Source organism: Manihot esculenta, chromosome 6 (genome assembly GCF_001659605.2).
Source record: "Manihot esculenta cultivar AM560-2 chromosome 6, M.esculenta_v8, whole genome shotgun sequence".
NCBI lineage: Eukaryota > Viridiplantae > Streptophyta > Magnoliopsida > Malpighiales > Euphorbiaceae > Manihot > Manihot esculenta.
Genome location: NC_035166.2, coordinates 27,802,010 through 27,822,660, shown reverse-complemented (window position 1 = coordinate 27,822,660; position 20,651 = coordinate 27,802,010). Strand labels below are relative to the sequence as shown.

The window sequence follows — 20,651 nt, the reverse complement described above, 5'->3', positions numbered from 1 at the left end:
GGTGAAAAGATAAACGAAAAGTGATTGTCCAACAACGCCCTCTGTTGGATAAAATGTCTCTCTCCGAATTAATAATTAATTATTATACTATACTATTTAACCAATACAAAGAACACAATCTAGCAAAAATTACTAACTGAAGATGATTGGAAATTGCTAATCCCATGATTGTATTCCACTGCACCCTATAACTGGGAAGGCTTTAGGGAAATAGGCAATTGAACATTCCCACGAAGATTATAGATGATTGCTTTAGCAGATGTCAAAAAACGATCCGCTTGATTATGACTTTAGCAGCTAATTTAGGTGTGAAGATCGTTAAACAAACAAAAGTAAGAGCGCCCCGTCATGCTACACCAAGCTTCTCGCGTTGTTAGACATGATTACGAATCAGGTTATATTTCATCTGCAAGATCATTAAAGGCCTACCAGAGAATGCTCAAGGACCCAAGATCTTTTGCCGTCTGAGAGATGATGTAGCTCTTCATATAATCCGGGTAAAAACTAGTGCAAATGAATGATATCAAACTTGTAGCGGCAGCAAATGAAGTTACATCAGGATTTCATTTCATTGTCTTTCATTTTTCTTTACAATACAGGTTAAGAAACATTTAATCTTCAACCTTAATGCTCCGAGTAATAACTCTTGAAGGCTTTTGGAAGATAAACAGGCAACAAGAAGCCAAAAAGATTGAAGCCCCAAAAGGCCATATTAACCACAGCAAGAGCTCTCCCAACATGCAGCCTCCTGGTAGATCCTCCATAGTCCTGTTCCACCTTGTAGATCTCACTGCTCAGCCACTCCATAATGGTAAAAATCCTCTTAGAATTAAATAACACCGCAGCAAAAACCCGTACTGGTATTGCAAACATGAATGAAGATGACATTCCTTCAATGAAAACTTGACTAGCTAAGAGAAACACATGTGGTGCGGCTGCCTTGATCCCCTCTTTGTCGCCCTCAAAGATGCCTTCAAAGATATAGGCTATCGGGAGAAAAAGGCCAATAATAACACCAACGGACACGTAGAGGCGTAAGATTTTATGCTTTGGATAAAAAACAAAGGAGTCTTTTGATGGGTTGACACAAGGGAATGCAACTCTGGAGATGAATAATATGTAAACGATTGAAAAGGCAACGAAAGCAAAATCTTCCGGGCTCACCATCCCACTTGCAGCGAGGACAGTGATAACAGCAAGGGCATTTAGTTGGGCGAAGCTCAAAAATCCAGCTTTCTTCAACGGAGCAACAGTTTGGCCCCTTTTCAGGGAAGAGACGTGATCTTCTTGCATCTTTTGTCCTTGTTCCTGTTCCTTTGGAAGACTTATGTCACTGCCACCTAACATTACTTCTTTTGGATTTGAGAGGTATTTGTTGGCGCGTGAGGCAGCAAACTGGGTTGGGATTCTCTTGAGCGCAGCAGTAAGAGAAGAAGGATGGTGATGAGAGCACAACGAAAGCGTACGAGGGAGCAGCAGATGTGTATAAGCGGTAGCGTCTGAGGAGTTGAGGGTTGATAGATATAAAACGTGTAGCTTAGGGGAAGTGTACTAGTGGTGCCTTGGGAGTAGATACATAAAACGTGGCTTCAGGTCGGGAGGGGGGCCTTTCCGGCAGCTATTGTAGGCATTAGAGTGGGAAAATTTTTTTATCTGATTTATAACGGATTTAAAATATAAATAAATATTGAAATTTATATAAAAATTATTTATTTATATTTTGATTTATTATAAATTGGATCTAAATTAAAATCCAAGGGAAAGGAGAGATTACTTTAATTTAATGTAGAGAGAAAATCTTCTCTTTTGGCTGTTGTTTCTTTCCTTTCTCCGACATGGCCGTGAGCTCTTTCTCCCACTACATTGAGGTGTACACAGTTATTTTGTTAGTTCTTCCTCTGACAACGATTCTTCTAGTAGAGAGGGTTCTTTTGACTGCTGTCTTTTCTGTTTCTTTTTTTCCTCTTTGTTTGGGTTTTTCATTGCTTGTATGTTGTTTTTGTATAGATTGAAGTTACTCTTTCTCATTGTCCTACGCTTCAATGGTTACATGATATTCTTTACAGCTACAAGAAGGTTCAAACTTGGTTCAAAACTAAGTATCTCTGAGGTCATTAGCCAATCCTTGTTTATGGATGGCTATAGATGACTGACCTTCAAGACACGAAAATAGTCAAGAGCGTTACTGGTTCCCTTTCTTGGAGCATCGACGATGAGTGGCTTGATGGCTACTTTGGTTTTCTGCCTAGTTCGCACCCTTGAAGCAATATTTGGTAGGGGCCTCTCTATTCCTCAGTATGCATTGTGGCTATTTGGCTATGGAGATGGGTGTTTCCTCCTTTCATGTAGCATTGCAACTTCTTTTAAACTCCGAGGGTGATGATGACTTGTTCGTTGGGACTGTTTTCCCAAAGTAATGGTGCTTTCTCAATGGTTATTACAAGCGATGATGACTTATCTGTCCAGTTTGCACCCTGGAGCAATGTTTGATGGTTGACCATTTTGTTCCTTAATATGCGTTGTAGCTGTTTGGCTCTGGATGGGTGTTTTCTCTTTTCTTGTGGCGTTGGAGCTTCCTTTAAACTCTAGTGGTGATTTGTTGGTTGAAAATTTTTTTCTTAGAGTAAGGAATTTTTTGTTTCAAGAAAAATATTGTGGTGCGCCGGCATAAATGTAGTTGGTACCATTGTTATCTCATACGAATTTAGTTGAAATAATAGAATGCATAATTATCTAGTTTAGCTTGATTGGTAATTTCAGATATGCAGAATGAACTAGCCTATTGATCCCGGTGATAGCTTTAGAATATTGGTAAGAACCAGAATGGATAGCCGAAACATAAGCTTGTATTGCCAAAGCTAACGATTTAGTGAATAGCCCATTCAAATGGTAATTAAAAATTAAAAATTAAAAATTAAAAATAAATAATAAAACTTATTTAAAAAAATATAGCAGATGGACTGGATAGACATGCAACTCCATTTTGACGGGAAAAAATTGAGGGGGAAAATTCCGGAGAAAATCTACACTACCTAGAAAACTAATTTTATTACAGAAAAAAATTTGGAGAGTTCACGCCAAAGCTAAAGCACTAGTAAATCTGCCATGACAACTAAAGCACTTTCTAACAAAATAAATTTAGAGAGAGACGGAAAAGAAAAAGCTTTCTTCAATTGGCTGACAGCAGACTTTCGTTAAAACTGGAACCTCTGCTAAGAATATAATAATGGCAATTAAACTGGGAACATTTGTATAACAAAATGCAAAAGAAGAAAGAAAAGGAAAAAAAATTCCCAAAATCCCTTCTCTTCATCTTTATTAGGAAATAGTTCTCTGCTTGGGTATATACTTTAACTTGACACCTTTCTCAGGTTTTATTCTGAACTTGGCCTTACTGGCTCCAGTGGTTGAAGACTCGTGCGATCCCACATCAACCAACTGATTCTCCACATTGCCATGAAGACTGCATTTTTTCATATCTGACGACTGAGCTACATCTACTAGACATCCATTCTGAATGTCCGCTGAAGATTTTAACTCTGGAGATAGAACTAATTTCACATGTTCAGATGCAATTGCCTCCTTCCACCCTACATGAGGTTTATAGGGTTATATGAACAAAGAAAAAGTTAGTGAGATATAACAGCAAAAAGTAAGTTATTTTATGGTATGAAAGGGACTATTAGGTATAAGGAAAATTCCACTTACTCTCTGCAAGAAATGCTTTAGCTGCTTGGCACGAGAAGTGCACAGTTCCTGGATGCAAGGACTCCGGCAGGAGTGGGAAACTTCCTGTTCCGCATTTATTATCGCCCACAGATAATGAAGTAAGACAATTTCCATTTGAAGGGGTATAATCATCTATCTTACCAGCAACCCCATCCACATGAGATTCTCTAGCTCCATTGTCAACTGATATTGGACCTTGCATTCCATTTCTACTCACAGGCCTCCAAAGCTTTATTGTTGACCGGTTTGTGTTGCAGTGAGCAGAATCAGGTCTATTGTGCTTATCCTGAACACTGTTTTCCTTTGGTATTTGATGCTCTGAGAGAAAATCGTCTCTAGCTCCATCAACATTGTTACCCTCCTGTTGGCTGCAGTTTCCAAGTGCAACAGATATAGAACCAATCAGTACTTCATGCCTCTCGTTGTGATCTGGCAGGCTTATTGCTTCTTTCTGTACTCTAGTTTTCAAACCATCTTCAGTGTAATTCGGTTTAGATTTTCGGCTCCACTTCCTGTTGCCATTGATTGAAGGCACCGGTTTTGAGTCCCTGTGATTTCCATGCTTCTGCATGGCACTATGTTTTGATGCCTGAGAATTCTGACTTGCATGGAAACCATTTGGCACATGATTCCACTGTGATTTTGGAGACAAGTGCCAGCGACCAACAACAAAGTGCCTACGACTATTTCTTTGCACTGTCTGCCTTTCAACATTATGACGAGTGCCAGGATCACTGCCAGACCCAATTTGAATTTCCAAACCCACATTTTCAACCATGCTTGGAAGTTCGAAGGACTCAAAGGATGAGGGAATATGATCTGCCAGTGCCTCCAGACAACTCATACCAGAATCAGATGCCGTCAAAGGGAAGGATTGCTCAGCTGAAGACACACCCTCCACTGTATTATCAATCCTTTCCTTAAGAAGATTTGCTTGCTCCTCTTGTACGTGCTCCTTCGTTTTCTGTTCTTTTTGCCTGAGTTTTTTCTGCCTCTTCCTCTCCAAGAGCTCAGCTTGTCTGTAGACATTTTAGAGAATATAAAAATAGTAGTTAGACAAGCAAATCACTCTCTTCCCATATAAGTCCTACGTTGAAGAAGAAACCTTAAAGCCTAAGCAAATCTGAGGTCTTGAAGAGCTCAAGAAACACTTTCATAATTCAAAAACTACCTTAGAAGATTTTAAAGAGCAGTCTGGCTTTCGATTAAGTAAGTTCCCGTGGAGCTTAAGGAAATGAAGGAATAACACAATTGAGAATTTTAGGGTGCTATCTGTTCTAAGAGTCTTCCTAACGCCTCATGCTTTAGAATATATATACATATAATTATACAGAACTCCCAAAGGTCTAGGATATATAGTTTTTTAGTGCGTCTCCCTCTCACACAATCAACCACATTTCTTCTCATAGACGTGTGTGCATCCTAATATTAAGGTCAATTGCATGTTTCATGAACTGAGAAAATTCAGTTCTAAACTTCTGATGCAATCCAGGTTCACCATCTTTTAATGCAAAAGGGCTGCCCATGATCCTCTAGTTTGCCACCTTGTAAACTAGTACCAACATGAGCAGCTCCGACCCAAAATTAAAAAATTCATCCAAAGTTAATTCATTAACGCTCAAATCATTGAAATAGAAATATTCATCATGAGAAAGAAAAAAGAAAAAAGAAATTACAACATTATTATTTAGATTCAACAGGACAAGGAATATCAATGGCCTACAGAACAAAGCCAAAAAGCAAACCAAAAATAGGATGCACCTTCTCTGGGCAGCTTCTTCCTCTTCCACAAGTAACTTTTGGCATCTTAAAGATTCAGCATCCTTGTCAGCAAGCCATGCTTTAACCTGAATGAAGAAGAGACAAAAAAAAGTGATTTAATCATTATAGACACTAATACTTCACAAAGCCCTTTGCCTAAGATCAATTACAGTTATCATGATACATCAAATCAACAGCAAGAGCAGTCATATCTGCATTCAGCACTTCCTGTGAGTGAACTCTGAGAGTAATGTCTGTGGTAAATAACTGAAAATGACAAAACATTAAAAGATGAAAATGAAAGAAAAAGGTACCAATTTCTGTTCCACCAGAAAGCTGGTGCAAGCAACCAAATTCTTCATCTCAAGACCAATCTTCCCAGCTTCCCCATCAAAAATATATTTTTGCATTGATACAGCTGTTCCACACAGGAATGTTTTTTCACTTGCATCATCAAGGATGCTGAATAGATCCTCAGAAGACAAAGGAAACCTGGAAGGCCTAGCTTGGATAATATCCTGAGAAGAATTTTTTATATGCCATATGCTTAGCATAAAGTATATAGGAGATGAAAACAAGTTAAATCTAGAAGCTAAAACAATGAACAAAGTGAGCCATGTCCACTTACCAGAAGGGCAGAACCAGCCCTCAAACAATATTGTGGAAGGGAAGAGAATCCTGGTTTCCGAATAAGTCCCATCAATGCCTTTACAATTGAAGAACCTGGAACTCCCTAGTGGGTAATTCAAAAAGGAAACAATTGCTTATGCAATGCTCCAGAACACACACACACACACACACACACACACACACACACACACAGCCTCTGCCACTGAAGGGAGAGAGAAGCCTAGAAACAATATCATCACAGCAATTACAAAAACCATATGCATCAAATAAGTAAACTCAGAAAAAGATACTAATGTCCAGTAGATCAGACATACTATTGGAAGTTTTACTCATGCAAATAGATGTATATAAATTAAATACCTCCAACGTCACATCCTTGAATGATAAAATTTCCATTGCCTCATCCTCAGAAAGCTGAAAAATAACAAGTTGATGAGAATGATAAAAAGAGAAGGGCCTAAAGTCAAACTTCCAAAGCAGAAAAATTTTTTACCTTATCCCAAAAAGTTCCTAATAGATCCCTATTTTTGGAAGAATCCTAGAAAATGCAAGACAAATGTTAAAATGATACCAAAGGATGAAAGAAAAGAAAAAGGCAGTTAAAAAAGCAACTTTCACTAAGAGCACATCAAGATACAGGATTGGGGATCAAACCCGCGTTTTCAAGTTTCAAAAAAGCCTTAGAACAATAAATAGAACAGTTCCACAGTTAAAAAAAAAAACACTGCAAGGAAGAAAGGAAACCTTGTCAAGTTTTTTCAACCGATGGTGCACACGTATGTGTCTTCGATAGTTAATAGATGAACAGAACTCTCGGGAACACTTTTCACACTTTTGCATCTGCACCTTCAAAGGAGTGAGCAAAGGCCAACCCGGGAGATCTGGGAGAAGTATAGGTGATAAAACAAATGCATGCGATTAACATCAAACAGAGCCAAATCATAACCATGACAAAAGACCTATTGATTATGAATATGAAAAATATTTTTGTCACGATTTCCCCAAGCAAAGGCACAACAGCCTCAAAGAGTTCAAGTCACATCATCAGTTCAGGGAAGAGACATTATTTCCTTTGCAGAAAGCCATCAATTATAAGATACTGAAACAATTCCTCAATCCTAATCATAGATGCACAAGGACTGAGACTGATGTAGAACCAATAAGATATTGGGGAACTGGGTAAGAAACAAATTCTCAATGTGGAGATGAAGACATTCACATAAGCTCAAAGCAATTGCTGATTGTGAAAATAAAATCTACCAAATATGTAAAAATCCTAAAGCTATTTATAGAATTTTTGCAACCCTAATCACATTAGGATTAGGAATCTTATTGACCAATTCCAATTCATAATTAGGAATTACAAATCACCGAATCAAATAAAATTTCTAAACTAAATAAGCTTCTAATTCATATATCTTTTTCCTGAAAGTAGTAGCCTTAAAATTCCTAGGATTTACTACATCATTACACCTTCTCAAATATTGTCCACTAAATTCTATGAGAGATCAGTTAAATTTGTAGCAAAATTAGCAAAGTACCTTGCTGATCTAGAGCCTGTAGCAATTGGATCCACTGTACCGGGCTATCGCCAGCCTTTGAGAAAGAAAGGAAGGGCTCCTTTCCAATTGCTTGCCTGATAAATGTGTCTAGGGAATCGTTTCCCTTCTCTGTTTTCATCACATCTGTGTTGTTTGAGGACTTGAGTTTTGCAACTGGCATTTATGCACAGAAAAGCCAAAACTAGGAGCTCACTGTAAGCCACTGTACAAAAGACCAATGCTTGCATTAAAATCTCAACAGGCGGTAGATGAATGCACAATGAAAGATGTAATTGTTAAGAATCTCTTCAATGTCACAATTTCTTGAACTAATTTGGTAATGAAGAAGACAGCATCTCACAATGAAGAATTGGGAACAAAAGCTATATAGGGTCTCCAAACTGTTCCTTATAATCTTATAGATTTTGAAATACTACCATAATTCTTCATTGAAAAACGTTATCCTTTGCTCTCTATTTGAGTTGAAAAATAGAAGTTCTTAGATTTCATTTGTTTGCCTCACATGGAACATTGCAAGGAAGATTCATGTAAACATAGTGTAATTCGTAGCATTTCACCTGTATAAACAATAGCCAATCTGCCTCTTAACACATCCTAACTACCACCAACTTCCAGAGTTAACCCATGCATTAAGATAATCACATTATAAGGCCTTAGCATTGAAAGTTTTCTAAACTTTTAGTTAATATTGCTTTTTTTTTTGACGTAGCTGCACGTCTGACAACTCCCAGCTGAACTCAGCATCCTGTACTAATCTAGACTAACATAAAAGGTTCCATCGTTTTTTTTTTCTACCAAACAAATTCTGATAACAAGTCATTTGCCTACAAACCATAAGACAGATTCAGAGGGCACATCCATGTCAAACTCAGGATTCTACAAGAAACATTAGAATGAAACAGATAATTCAAAACCTAAATTGTATTTTATTATAGAGTAAATGCACAAACACGCAAATACACGCCTATCTTCCTTCTTCCTTTTAGCTTCAGGAAACAAGGTGCGACATTGTGTAACCCAAAAACAATCAAAATGTTCCGTCTACCGTAAACAGCAGCTACCCAACATTTAAAGAAATCTCATACGATGGAAACTAGGGTATGAATTAACACTTCCATAATAACAAAAAATAAATAAAAGAAAAGAGAACTTGCCAATACAAAACAAATAAAGATCAACTCTTTAAAGCCACAACAGATTCCGGCATTGTCAAACTACATAACACGAGGAAAATGCAAAATTTATGGAGCAATTCACTAAGCAAGCAAAATGCCATATATTCTGCATCAGATCACAAATACTGGAGTAGCATAAAGTAGATGTGATTATGCACGAATGGCATAGAAGAATAAATTCGAAAATTAAATTCCCATCCACCAAAACAAGAGAAAAAGAGAGAGAGAGAGAGAGAGAAATTTACAGAGCCTAGACAGATGATTAACCTAAATGACGGTGAATTTCACATTTCTAGAAATAATATAATAAAGCATATAATTCAGAACCCTGTGTGCACCTAGTTTCCGCAGCTAAAAAAGAGAAAAAGGTTTAAACACGTATAAAATGAATTTTAAAAAATAACAAAACCAAAGTGGTAAAACAACAAAGAATAAAAGAAAAAGCTCGCCAGCGATTGCGTTGCGTGATCTGTAATCGAAACATGATGGTGAAGATATACGTACAGAGCTTTATGTGCCAAAAAAAGTGAGTGGAGTGATCGGTTAGCGTACCAGTGGAGAGAGGAAAGAGAGATCGGTAGGGATGAAAAGAAATTCTCCGTCGATCGGAGGGATTCGAGTCACCGGAAGAGGATATTAGGGGACGCTTTGGAGGGAGAAAAAATCGCCGAAAAACCGGGAGAAAGTTGATCGGCCGAGAAGGCGAGAACTAGGAAAGGAAGAAGGAAACAAAAAAGAAAAAGAAAGAGAGTTTCGAGGGAGCGAATGGTAAGAAAAAAAAAAAAAAAGTATTAAGGTAAAAACGAAAAAGGTTTATGCATTTAATATATATATATATTACAAGTTAGATCTCTGGAAAGAGCCCAACAGGCCCATTATAATATTGTAGCAATCTATAGAATCCATTTGGGCCTTATATTGTCAGTGCACTTCTAGTAAAATAGAACTGTCAATTATATTTTGATTAAAATTATATTTTAGATTAAATTAAAGCATTTTAATTTAATTTTAAAATAAATCAATTAGTTAAACTTAAATATTTTTAAAATATTTTTCAATCATTAAATTTGAATCGAGTCAAAATTAAATTGAAGCAAAAAATAATGATTTTATAATTTCAAGCACTTAAAAAGAAAGCCGTGGTGCGCTGCTCTGCCCGCCAAACCTCGCGCATAGAATCACCAATGTCACCTGACCTTCGTTCCCTCCAATGCGTTTGACTGGTTGGTTTTAAATGTTGGATTCAGTCTCAAAAATACCTAACCATCCTGTACTCGTAAGTCCATGGACAAATGGAAACCATCACCTCCGATGAGAACCAGCCAGCCACAACCGGCCTCGATTCCCCAATTGTTCCCCAAATAGACCATCACGATGATGACCTTTTGGAGCTCCAGTCTCTCCGCCAGTCTTATGAGACTCTTCAATCAAAATACTCTGTTATGGAGGAAAATATGCTTCTTGTTCAGCAGCAGAGAGACGAGGCATTGGAACACAATGTCAATCTCAAAATAGTTATCAATGAAACTACGCGAGAAAGGGATTCTCTTCGAGAACAAATTCGTGAACTTGAGATCTCTTTTAAACAAAGGGAAGATGAGTTTGCAAAAACGATTGATCGAGAATCGTCAATAAAAGAAGAACTTGAAAAGGAAGTGGAAGTTGCCAAGGAGAGAAATAAAGAGTTGGAATTGAGGATAAAAGAGGCGGAAGCTAAAAATAATTTCTTGTTGAAGACTTTGGATGCTCTTAGGCCAGTGAAAGATTGTTTGGTCGGAATCATAGAGTGTTTTGATGAGGAGGAAGTGATTGACAGGATGAATAATGACGAGGGTGGTGTAGAACTGGAACTAGACAGTGGATCAAAAGCAATTTGGAAAGAATTCACGCCAATTACAAGGCTAGCAAGCGACGCAAAATCAAAAGTATTTGAGTTTATGGAGAGGAAGAAGAGTGAAATAAGGGAGTTGGAGAATAGTGTAGTGAGTTTGACAGAGGAGAATCGCGATATCAATTCTTTGTTAAGGGTTGCTTTGTTGGAGAAGGAGACAGTAGAGAAGAGTTTGAACAAGTTGAAAGGGAACACTGAGCAGAGGAGGGTGGCTTTGCTGCAAATTGCAGAGAGGGGGTTGCAGAAAGTAGGGTTTGGCTTCATGATGGGAAGTGGGAGTACTGAGCAATCAGGGGAGAGTTCAGGAGCTAATACTAATGCCATTCCTGCAATTACTACTGCCAGTACTAAATCAGATAGCAGCGAGTGTGAAGAAGAGGTTGTTAGTCTGGTACGTGTTATTTTACATTATCCAAGTTTTTTTTTTTTGGTTCTAGAGTAGATTATGCTTGTTTTTCCATTTTCACTTTTAAAAAGATGTCGGTATATTTGTTGCTAAGCTTTTAATTCAATTGAAGTATGCATGCTAAACATATCTATGCTGAAACTCTCAAATAAATCTCACTTTTTATGCACTTGTTCGTATATTTCTAAAGCATTACTCACACTGGAGATCGTGTAATATGGATGTTTTCTAAGTGGGTATTCAGTTTTTGCTTCATAAATACTCGTTACAAAATCTTATGGTGTTAGCGTAGCTTTTAGCTTGAAGTTACCAGATGAATGAATTTTACCTGGATGGCTGTTCCCAGTGCGGACTATCAGGCACTCCGTGTCTCTGGGTTTATGAGTTAAGAAAGCAATCTTGCTGCTCATGTTCTTCATTGATCTGATGTTCATGGTTCTCCTCACCAGGCCTCAACTGTCGAGAGAATAATGAAGAATTTACGACTTGAAATCACTCAACTGAGAAGATCGCTGGAAGAGTCTAGGTATTTTGTCAATCAACTGCAACCAGCAATTCCTACTTACCTGCCCCGCATACAAATGCTACTGCACTATAATTCTTTATTTGAGAAAGTATATGAAAGAGAAAACTGACCCAATGTAGGGAAGAAACGTGATCCAAATTTAGCAAGTTAGGTGGCAGAAGGAATCACGAGACACTATGGTTCTTCACATTTTAAACCCCTGTGAATAAATTGACTTGCTTTGCATACTTCATTGGTGAGTATCAATTTTTGCTTTGGTGCCAGGTCAGATACTGAGCGACTACAGAGTTTTACAGAGAAACAAGCTCAACAAATTGCAGAAAACACACTATACATAAAAGAGTTGGAAGAAAGGGAGAGGGTGTTAGCTCAAAATGTAAATTTTCTATTGAACTTAAAAATGGAATCCACTCCCTGTGCATTCCCGAATAGTGCTCCTTTCATTACTGATTTCGTTATTTTATCATCAAAAGGTAGAGGAATTCTTCATAGAAATAAAAGAAACTGAGGCAGAGGTTGATAGATGGAGGGAAGCCTGTGAGTTGGAAGTTGAAGCGGGGCAAAAAGAGCTTGAAGAACGTGAAAAAGTGGTAATTTCTATTTCTCTGCTTGAGATAACTTCCCTTCATATCATAATAGTGTCGATTTTTCTACTGATTAGCAATAAGCTAGTTCTAGGTCCATGGTTTACCCAGGCACATAAAGTTTTCATTTAGCATCTGTAACTTCTGAGAGATCTTTGTTTGTTCTGTGCTCTTTCCATATACCGTTTCAGATTTTGTTCTCTCTATATGCCAAAAGCCTGATAATTTTTTAAACTGCAATGCTTAATCATTGCTGGTTGATCAGGTTGTCATACTGAAGCAAGAACTGGAGAGAACGAAGACCGCTTTAGAGATATCAAATGGAAAGTTAAAACTGAAAGAAGAACTTGCAAATGCTGCAATGGCTGCCCAAGCAGCAGCAGAAAAATCACTGCAGCTGGCTGACAGTAGAGCTGCAGAACTCCATCAGCGGATTGAGGAGCTAAGGAAACAACTAGAAGTAGCAGAGAGCCAAGAGCGTAGCCGCCGCAGAGTGAGGCATATATGTTGGCCGTGGCGAACTCTGAAACAAAGTTTAGCCGGTAATGCGAATAAAAGAGACCAGAGTGTGAAACGGATGCTACCAGAAATGCAAGCCTTACTTCATTATAGTGTGTGAGCTTGGAATAATTTATATGAATGTCACATTCTTATTTCAGATGAAGGCACCGTTAGTTCGTTATATTTCATCTTAACCCTTTCTCTCTTTTTTTTTTTTCATTTTTTTTTCATTTTATTTATTTATTGACAAGAATTGTTTACTAAAAAATCCCCACTTAATTTGAAACTTTTGGCATTAAAAAGCTAAATAATTGTGTGTTTTTTAAAATTTAATCTAATTCTTTAAACTTTAGCATAATAGTTTAAATTTTTAAAATTGATTACAATTTTATCTAAGTTTAAAATTGTATTTGAGATGATTATTGATGAGTTATGATTCAGTAGGGCCATCAAACACGGATATTTAGATTGTGTTTTAATTTAATGGACAGGTCAATTAAAAGTGGTTTGTTTGATGAGTGGATAATATTTTTAAGATTTATATGAATCCCTCCTCCGCTTTTTATTTTTAGAAAAAATCTCTAAAATATAAAAAAAATATAATAGAGTATTAAAAAAATAGAGAAAGTTCTAAATCCACGTGTGAAAGTATAAGGAGAGTATGAGAGAGATTTCTCTCTTTTTTAAATTAGATCAGGAATATATATTATATATTGGTTTATGGTTATGGATTGATTGTTCTAACACTTTTTACGTCTTGTCCCATTGGACTTGATGGAGATGTTCTCTTACAAGACGGTTCATTAACAGTGAACAATTAGCTAAAAATGCAGAGCCGGTTAACTCATATTCTATTTATCGTGTTCATAGTGTACCGAAGAGATGATTAATGTATTGAAAGTCAGCACCTTACCCTGATTTCATTAGGTCGTGTTCGGTTTACCGGATCAAAGTGAATTTCTTTCGGTCATTGAAATCGGTCACGCTCGCATTCAATGTCTTGTTGTAGTACGACCTTTGAAGATATTTGTCCCTTTGTTATGGATTTTGGTAGGATCAAGGGTTGGTGGTCTGATCCTCATACCTTATAAATTGAATTTTCTATTGTCCGGTCAAATAAGATAAAAAGGTTCACACGACCTTCTGAATATTGTGTACACATATTATGATTTTAATATATCCTATTTTTTATACATTATCAATCGTATATAATCTTAAATATGTAGTTTTTTTTTTAAAAAATATTATGTAATCTCTATATTATAAAAAAAATTTATTAATTAGTTTCTCAATTTTAAAAAATATATTAAAATGTTACTAGAAAGCACGTTGCTTAGCTATTCTATTAATTTTAATAAATTATTATTAAGTATTTTATTATTTATTTTTTTATAATTTTAAAAAAATTATTAATTAAATTATTAATTTTTTAAAAAAATTTACTGATTAATCTCTCAATATTAAGGATATTTTAAATATTTTTATAATATTTAATTGTTATAATTAATAAAAAGATGAAATAGTAAATTTTTTAAAATTTCATATATATTTTAATACATTTTTTAAAATTGATAAATAACTAGTAAATTTTTTTATATTATAAGAATTAAATAATAATTTTTTTATTTTTTTATACTTATATGGTATAGATTTTCCGTAAAAAATAAATTCATAATAAAATTAAATATTTTTTTTATAAATATTGATCTAAATAATAATAATAATAATAATAAACCCTAAGGCAATACAGAAAATAAAAACTCTTGAGTCTTGGTGGTTTTGCTGTGGATTTTTAGTGAGGAAAAATTGGCTTGGATTCGAAACGATGGGTGAGAAGGCAGAGAGCAGCGGTGCCAAAAAGGTAATGTCACCATGTGATGTCGAGGCTTTAAAGAAATGCTTGGAGGAGAACAAGGGGGACTACGTCAAATGTCAATCGCAGATTGAGGCCTTCAAGTCTTCTTGTTCCCTCAAGAAACCATCTTCTTCCCTCCAATCTTCATCTTAGGAGGAAAGTCTTGGATGTTCGTGGGGTCCAATCCTTTTGCTCGTTGATCTCACTTGTTGGGGCATTACCGATTCTTCCTCGCAGCCGCAAGGAAATTGTGATTGTGCCCACTTGTTTGTGTATTGCTGTTGATGGGATATTTCTGTTGCTCAGCTTAGCCAGTTAACCCTGTGTAGAACAATTTTTATTGCAATTTTGATTTAATTGAGTTGTTATCCCGTATATTTCCCCAATTGAATCCTTCTATATTAACTTGTCAAAATTAAGAGCTATACACTTGATGTTCTTCAAAATGAAATTAGGTATAGGAGGCCGAGGCAATATCAAAATGAAATTGGGGTGGATGGTGTGACGGTGGAGATTGATTGAAGTGGAATTTGACCGATTGGAATACGATGGAATAGTCGGAACCATCAGCTGGAGATGAGACAGAATGTCTCTGCGTGATTTCTTTAGCTATTCGGTGGTGATCCTTCCTGATCTATAGATAAAGGGAACTGTTTCCTTAGTTCGCCGACATGCAAAGTTTATCGGCTTAATCTGATAATAATATTATTCAACAGTTTCATCTTCTTTTCTCAGGTATAAATAGTAAAATTTCCTATATTAGATCTAATGATAACCACACCCTGAACGCACTTTAATAAGCTGGACTAGGTATAGATTTACATGTAAGGGACGGTCTAATCACAAATAACCCGTTAATTATGTGAGATAACAAATCTCGTTATGCACGGGATAATGTTCACTTAACGTATAATGAAATTAAATGGCCACTGACAATATAAAAGAATGCACTGACGATATGAAATGACGCATTACGGACTGTAACAGGAAGGTACGAATGCAGAACAACGGTTATACGTCATTAGAGGATAAAAGAGAAAAGAAATAAAATGAAGGAGAGAGAGAGAGGGGAATAAATCAAGTCTACCAAAATATATTTTGAGTCTACATCTTATTGGGTTTCAGACATTAATTAGCATCGTCAGTGGGAACGAAGGAGATCTTTTCATCATCGGAATTCTCATTCTCATTCTCATTTCACCTACTGAGATCCACATAGCCAATCACAACGAAAATCATATCAAAAACACCTCAAATGACCTGAGCTCAATCTTAGAAGGTTCACAGTTCTCATTTTCTAGCCCCACTGTCCCAATAAACCAACCACCCATATTGTTTAACCCTTCACCAAGTTCAGCCGAGACCAAGCCCTGAACTACTCTATCTGACCAAGAACTGCAAAGTATGGCTCTCCAGTTGCAGAAGACTGCCCACTGGCGAGGACAAATGTTACAGCAGAGAGGACTCAGTATCCTGTTGAACTCACCACCAAAAGACGAGGGACTCAACATCAATGAGCTCCAACCCACATTGAACGATCAAATCCCTCAACAGAACAGTAGAAGGACAGACAATGGAGACGGAGAGGCCATTGGGAAAATGAGCCGACACCTAGAGCTAGAGACAGGGTAGTGAGTGAGCTCATCGAGAATAATGGGGCTGCGAGCCAACAGAAAGGTCAGAGAGTGAAGAGTTAGAAAGAAACTAACGCTTGGAAAAGAGGCCCAAAAGGGAGGATGCAAATGTAGACCAAAAGTTAGAAAGATTGAAAAAGTAACTATTGACGAAATTGGGAGCACGAGACAACATCAGTCCCTTGTTGCCAATCTCATCGCCATTTATGAAACGGGTTCAACAAGAAACCATACTAAAGAAGTTAATGATATCAACTATAGCAGCCTATGACAAGACGGAAAACCCCCAAGAGCACGTCTTGAACTATAATATATTTATGGAGTTGTAGACTCATTCGAACGCCCTAATATGTAAAGTCTTCCCAACCACCTTAACAAGATCAGCGCGGGCATGGTTTAATAGCTTGGAGTCGGGGAGCATCAAAAGCTCATAGACCTGGCCAATGTATCCATTAATAGATTCATTGCCGGAGTTCCAACAGAAAGAAAAACGAGTTACTTAGAAACCGTGAGGCAGAGGAGGAACAAATCCCTGAGAGAGTATGTGGCCAGATTCAACTCTGAAACTTTGCAGATACACAAGCTGGATGAGGGAATGGCAGTAGAAGCCATACAAAAGGGCATAATCTCCACAGAGTTTTTAGGGTTGCTGTGCAAAAAGTCATCTACTACCCTGTCAAAGTTGATGAAAAGGGTAGAGAAATACATAAGGCAGGATGACACCTTGACGACTAGTCAATTTGCTAGAGATGACGGAGAAGGAGTTAGGGTTGGGGAGGACAAGAGACAAGACAAGTCAGAGAGAAGACAAGACCGGGGATCGGAGGCATTGAACAAACACTGATGGAAAAAGAAAGAAACAGAGACCTTATCAACCCTGGCTCCCCGCTGAAATCACTCCCCTGAAGGTATCTAAAGTCGAGGTGCTTGTTGCAATCTAGAACAAAGATTTTGTGCAATGGTCTAAGCCTATAAAAGTACAGGTAAGCAAGAGAGACTAGGATAAATACTGTCAATACCACAGAACACACGGCTGTAATACCCGGCTAGAATCCGGCATCGGGATTCCTGCCTTCCGGCGGAATCTAAGGTGTTGGATCTCTCTAGAAGGGGTAAAATGTGTTTTCTAAAATGTTTTCACATGATTTCATGGTTTTAAAAGGAAAGAGAATTGAGTTTTGAAGGGAAAAGACCAAGGAGGCAATTGCCAGGTTCGGCCGCCGAAAGTGGAGTTCGGCCGCCGAACATGGGAAGGCTTCGGGAGCGCCTTTGGCCTCCGAAAGTCTTGTTTAAACGAGCCAAGGTTCGGCCGCCGAAAGTCAAGTTCGGCCGCCGAACATGCATGAGTTTAGGGGGCACGTTAGGCTGCCGAAGGTCTTCGACCAGGCCACCTATAAAAGGCCCTCAGATCGGAAATGGGTGAGTTTTCTCCCCATTCTCGAGCTCAGGTGAGTTTATGCCTTCCTTTGGTCGTTTTCGTGTTTTCTCTACCCATCTCTCAAGTTTTTCATGATTTCTACCTTTGTGTTTGAAGATTTAAAGCTTAAAAGGAGTTTTGGGAGCTTGGAGCTTTTGGAGCTTGGATTCTCCATACCTCCGAGTTAGAGATCACGCAACCCTCGATCTTCAAGAGGTAAGTGTAGATCTATGCTTCCTTTTATGTTTTAATGAGTTTTAAGTAAGTTTATTGGAGTTTTGAATGGGTAGAATGGCATGTTTAGGTTTATGTGGGTTTTATACCCAATGTATGTTATGTGATGTTTGTGTTGAGGAGTTTATGTTAGTTTATGCTCCTTTATGCTTGTGGGAGTGAGTATGCATGTTGGGAGAGAGTATGTAAGGATTTGGGTATGTTGAGTTTGGTTTTTTGGCTTGGCAGAATCGGACCTGTCGTCCAGAGGGGACCAGGTTCGGCCGCCGAAAGGAGTTTCGGCCGCCGAACCTGCATGGGAGGCAGTCTTTAGGCTGCCGAATGTGCCCCCGAAGGAGGGACTTTCGTTTCTGTCCTAGGGTTTCGGCCGCCGAACCTGCCGCCGAACCTACCCGAGTTTCGTCTCTGGAAGGGACTTTCGGCCGCCGAAGGTGCCGCCGAAAGTGCCCTGTCCAGCCGTTTCTTGGGTGTTTTCCATGCATGATTAAGTGATGTTTAGAGGGGTTTTTGGGGAGTTGTTTATGAGTTGTTAGAATGTGTTTGGCACCTCATTCGAGTCCACCTGTGTAGGATCGGACCCGAGGGACCGAGGAGGCCAGTAATGCTAGCAGTTGCAGAGTCAGTCAGCGTCTGCCAGGATGTGAGTAGAACTAAACTTAATCTTTTATGCACAAAATCTAATGCCTAAAGCATGTTCATGCATCATGATTATATGTAGTAGGTTGATTGCACTAGTTTCACGAATATGACGCATTGCATTATTTGATGTTGATAGAGGAAGGGTGGACCGAGGCGACTTCAATAGCCCATATCTGTCACGAGTCTTGTCTTAGTCCTTTGAGAGCCGGACAAGTACATGTAGGAAAGTCCATGTGAGCTCTCTGTGGATCAGACACCATGTCATGTATGTTACAGGCCTTTGTGAGCTCCTATGGGGGAGCCGGGCACCGACAGAGGGATTTTTGATGTCATGTCCATCCTCTGAGAGGAAAGATGCATGCAAAAAGACAGACTCTCAGAAACCAGGGTCCGTGGGGAATAAATATTGCATGAGCCCCGAGACGGACAAGTTATGTGATTTACTTGTGTTATGACGCATTTCATGAAAGCATGTAATTAATGAACTGTTTTCTCTGTTTCTACTCACTGGGCTTTTTAGCTCATCCCTTTCCCCTAATCCCAGTTTTGCAGGCTGTGAGAGAGTCCAAAGGCAGCAGGGTAAAGTCAAGTTGTATGTATATGTAATAGTTATGTTTCAGTTTAGTAGTTTTAGAAGTGGACATGTAATATAAGTTGATGTAATGTAACTTGAGATAATGTATGTAACTGATAGTAGAGTTTATGTTTATGGATTAGAGTGTGTTTGGCCCTATAGACTGGTTAATCCCTGTTGATGCATGGTTATGTAATGTTTTTATGTTGAGTTGAGAACCAGGCTTGATGTATGTAATGTTGACCCAGCTAGAGTTGAGGATGAGGGCTCTAGCATGGGGAAGTTTATGTTTTCAGTTATGAGGTAGCATGCAGGTCAAGCTTGGTGTATGTTCAGTTTTACAGGTTTCATGTTAAAGTTTTTAATCATGTATGGGATTTGACCAGGTAATAGTATGTATGTTTGGCTTGCTACGGGTCCCGGCGGCCTTAAGCCGATCTGGATCCTAGCGCCGGTGGCGGTTCGGGCCGTTACAGAGGGGTATCGGTTTCCGGGCTGTTACAACGGCCATGACACAAACGATTGTTATCAATTAATAAACGAGATAGAAAGACTGATTAAGAGAGGCCATCTTCAGAATTTTGTCAAGAAGCCAGAGGGCCAAAGGCAACAGCAAGGTGCAGTTGGAGAAAGGCTCAAGAGACATATCAGGGCACCAATAAATGACAGCTCTAGTGGAACAATCAATATGATTGTAGGAGGAACTGGAAGCCGTATGAGTAGGAGGAGGAAGAAGAGAGGCAGAAACGAAAAAGAAAGTGGTGCAGAGGTGATGCAAGTCACTGAACACTCCCCAATAACCATCTCTTTCTCCCCAGAGGATGCACAAGGGGTACAGATGCCCCACGATGATGCTTTGGTCATCGAAGCAGTCATCCATAACTTCAGGGTTCGTAAGGTGCTAGTGGACGAAGGCAGCAAGGTGAATCTATTACCCTACTGGGTCTTCCAGCATATGAAAATACCCAAGGAATAGCTCGTCAAGGACCAAACCCCAGTCAAGGACCAAACCTCAGTCAAGGGGATAAAGAGAACCTCGGTTAAAGGAATAGGGGAACCCCGGTAGCAGTGGAAGAAAAAGTAAAGGTAGCCCTCACTCTAAGGAAACCACCCCTATCATGGACTCACTACGCAGTATTCCTAGTGGTGAAGTTATCTTTGAGTTACAACGCCATCCTGCAAAGACCAATGTTGTATGATTTTGAAGCAGTGACTAGCATTCGATATCTAACTATGAAGTTCCCACCAGAGGCAAGGGTTAAAATCATCCGGGAAAGACAGGAAGAGGCCACAACTGTATACCTAGCCACAATGGAGGAACAATGTGCCTAGCTAGAGGAGATAAACTCTAAAGTTATAGAAATCAGAGATGAAAGGAAAGAAGTCAGGACTGAACCTGTGGACAAACTGGAGACCTTCCCATTATTCAAAGAAGAAAGCGACAAGATCTCCAGCATCAATTCGAGCCTGGAGGAAAGCCAAAAGGAAGCCGCAATGACCTTAATCCAGGGGCATGCCTCAAGCTTTGCCTGG

The 20,651-nt window shown here is 38.5% G+C and overlaps 3 protein-coding genes across 4 annotated transcripts; 1 reads left to right on the top strand and 2 right to left on the bottom strand.

The window, feature by feature from the left end:
- Positions 1-624: 624 nt before the first annotated feature.
- On the bottom strand, positions 625-1,347 carry LOC110617963. The gene has a single exon (XM_021760958.1). It carries the CDS (start codon positions 1,345-1,347, stop codon positions 625-627), a length of 723 nt encoding a protein of 240 aa, XP_021616650.1.
- A 1,804-nt stretch (positions 1,348-3,151) lies between these two features.
- On the bottom strand, positions 3,152-9,648 carry LOC110617585. 2 transcript variants are annotated; one of them, XM_021760483.2, is made up of 10 exons: positions 9,362-9,648; positions 7,662-7,884; positions 6,865-7,001; positions 6,614-6,658; positions 6,481-6,534; positions 6,119-6,223; positions 5,805-6,008; positions 5,491-5,576; positions 3,709-4,748; positions 3,152-3,590 (listed from the first exon to the last, which is right to left on the bottom strand). In XM_021760483.2, exons 2-10 carry the CDS (start codon positions 7,840-7,842, stop codon positions 3,319-3,321), a joined length of 2,124 nt encoding a protein of 707 aa, XP_021616175.1. In that variant the 5' UTR covers positions 7,843-7,884; positions 9,362-9,648; the 3' UTR covers positions 3,152-3,318. The 2 variants fall into 2 exon arrangements, with proteins under 2 accessions (XP_021616175.1, XP_021616174.1); XM_021760482.2 differs by having other exon boundaries at positions 9,410-9,648.
- Positions 9,649-10,011: 363 nt separating this feature from the next.
- LOC110616743 (uncharacterized protein At3g49055) lies at positions 10,012-12,946 on the top strand. Its single transcript, XM_021759222.2, is given in 6 exon segments — positions 10,012-11,139; positions 11,604-11,680; positions 11,945-12,056; positions 12,154-12,270; positions 12,530-12,824; positions 12,827-12,946. Coding segments are annotated over 6 exon segments (1,641 nt in total). The 5' UTR covers positions 10,012-10,149; the 3' UTR covers positions 12,877-12,946.
- The last annotated feature ends 7,705 nt before the right edge of the window (positions 12,947-20,651 follow it).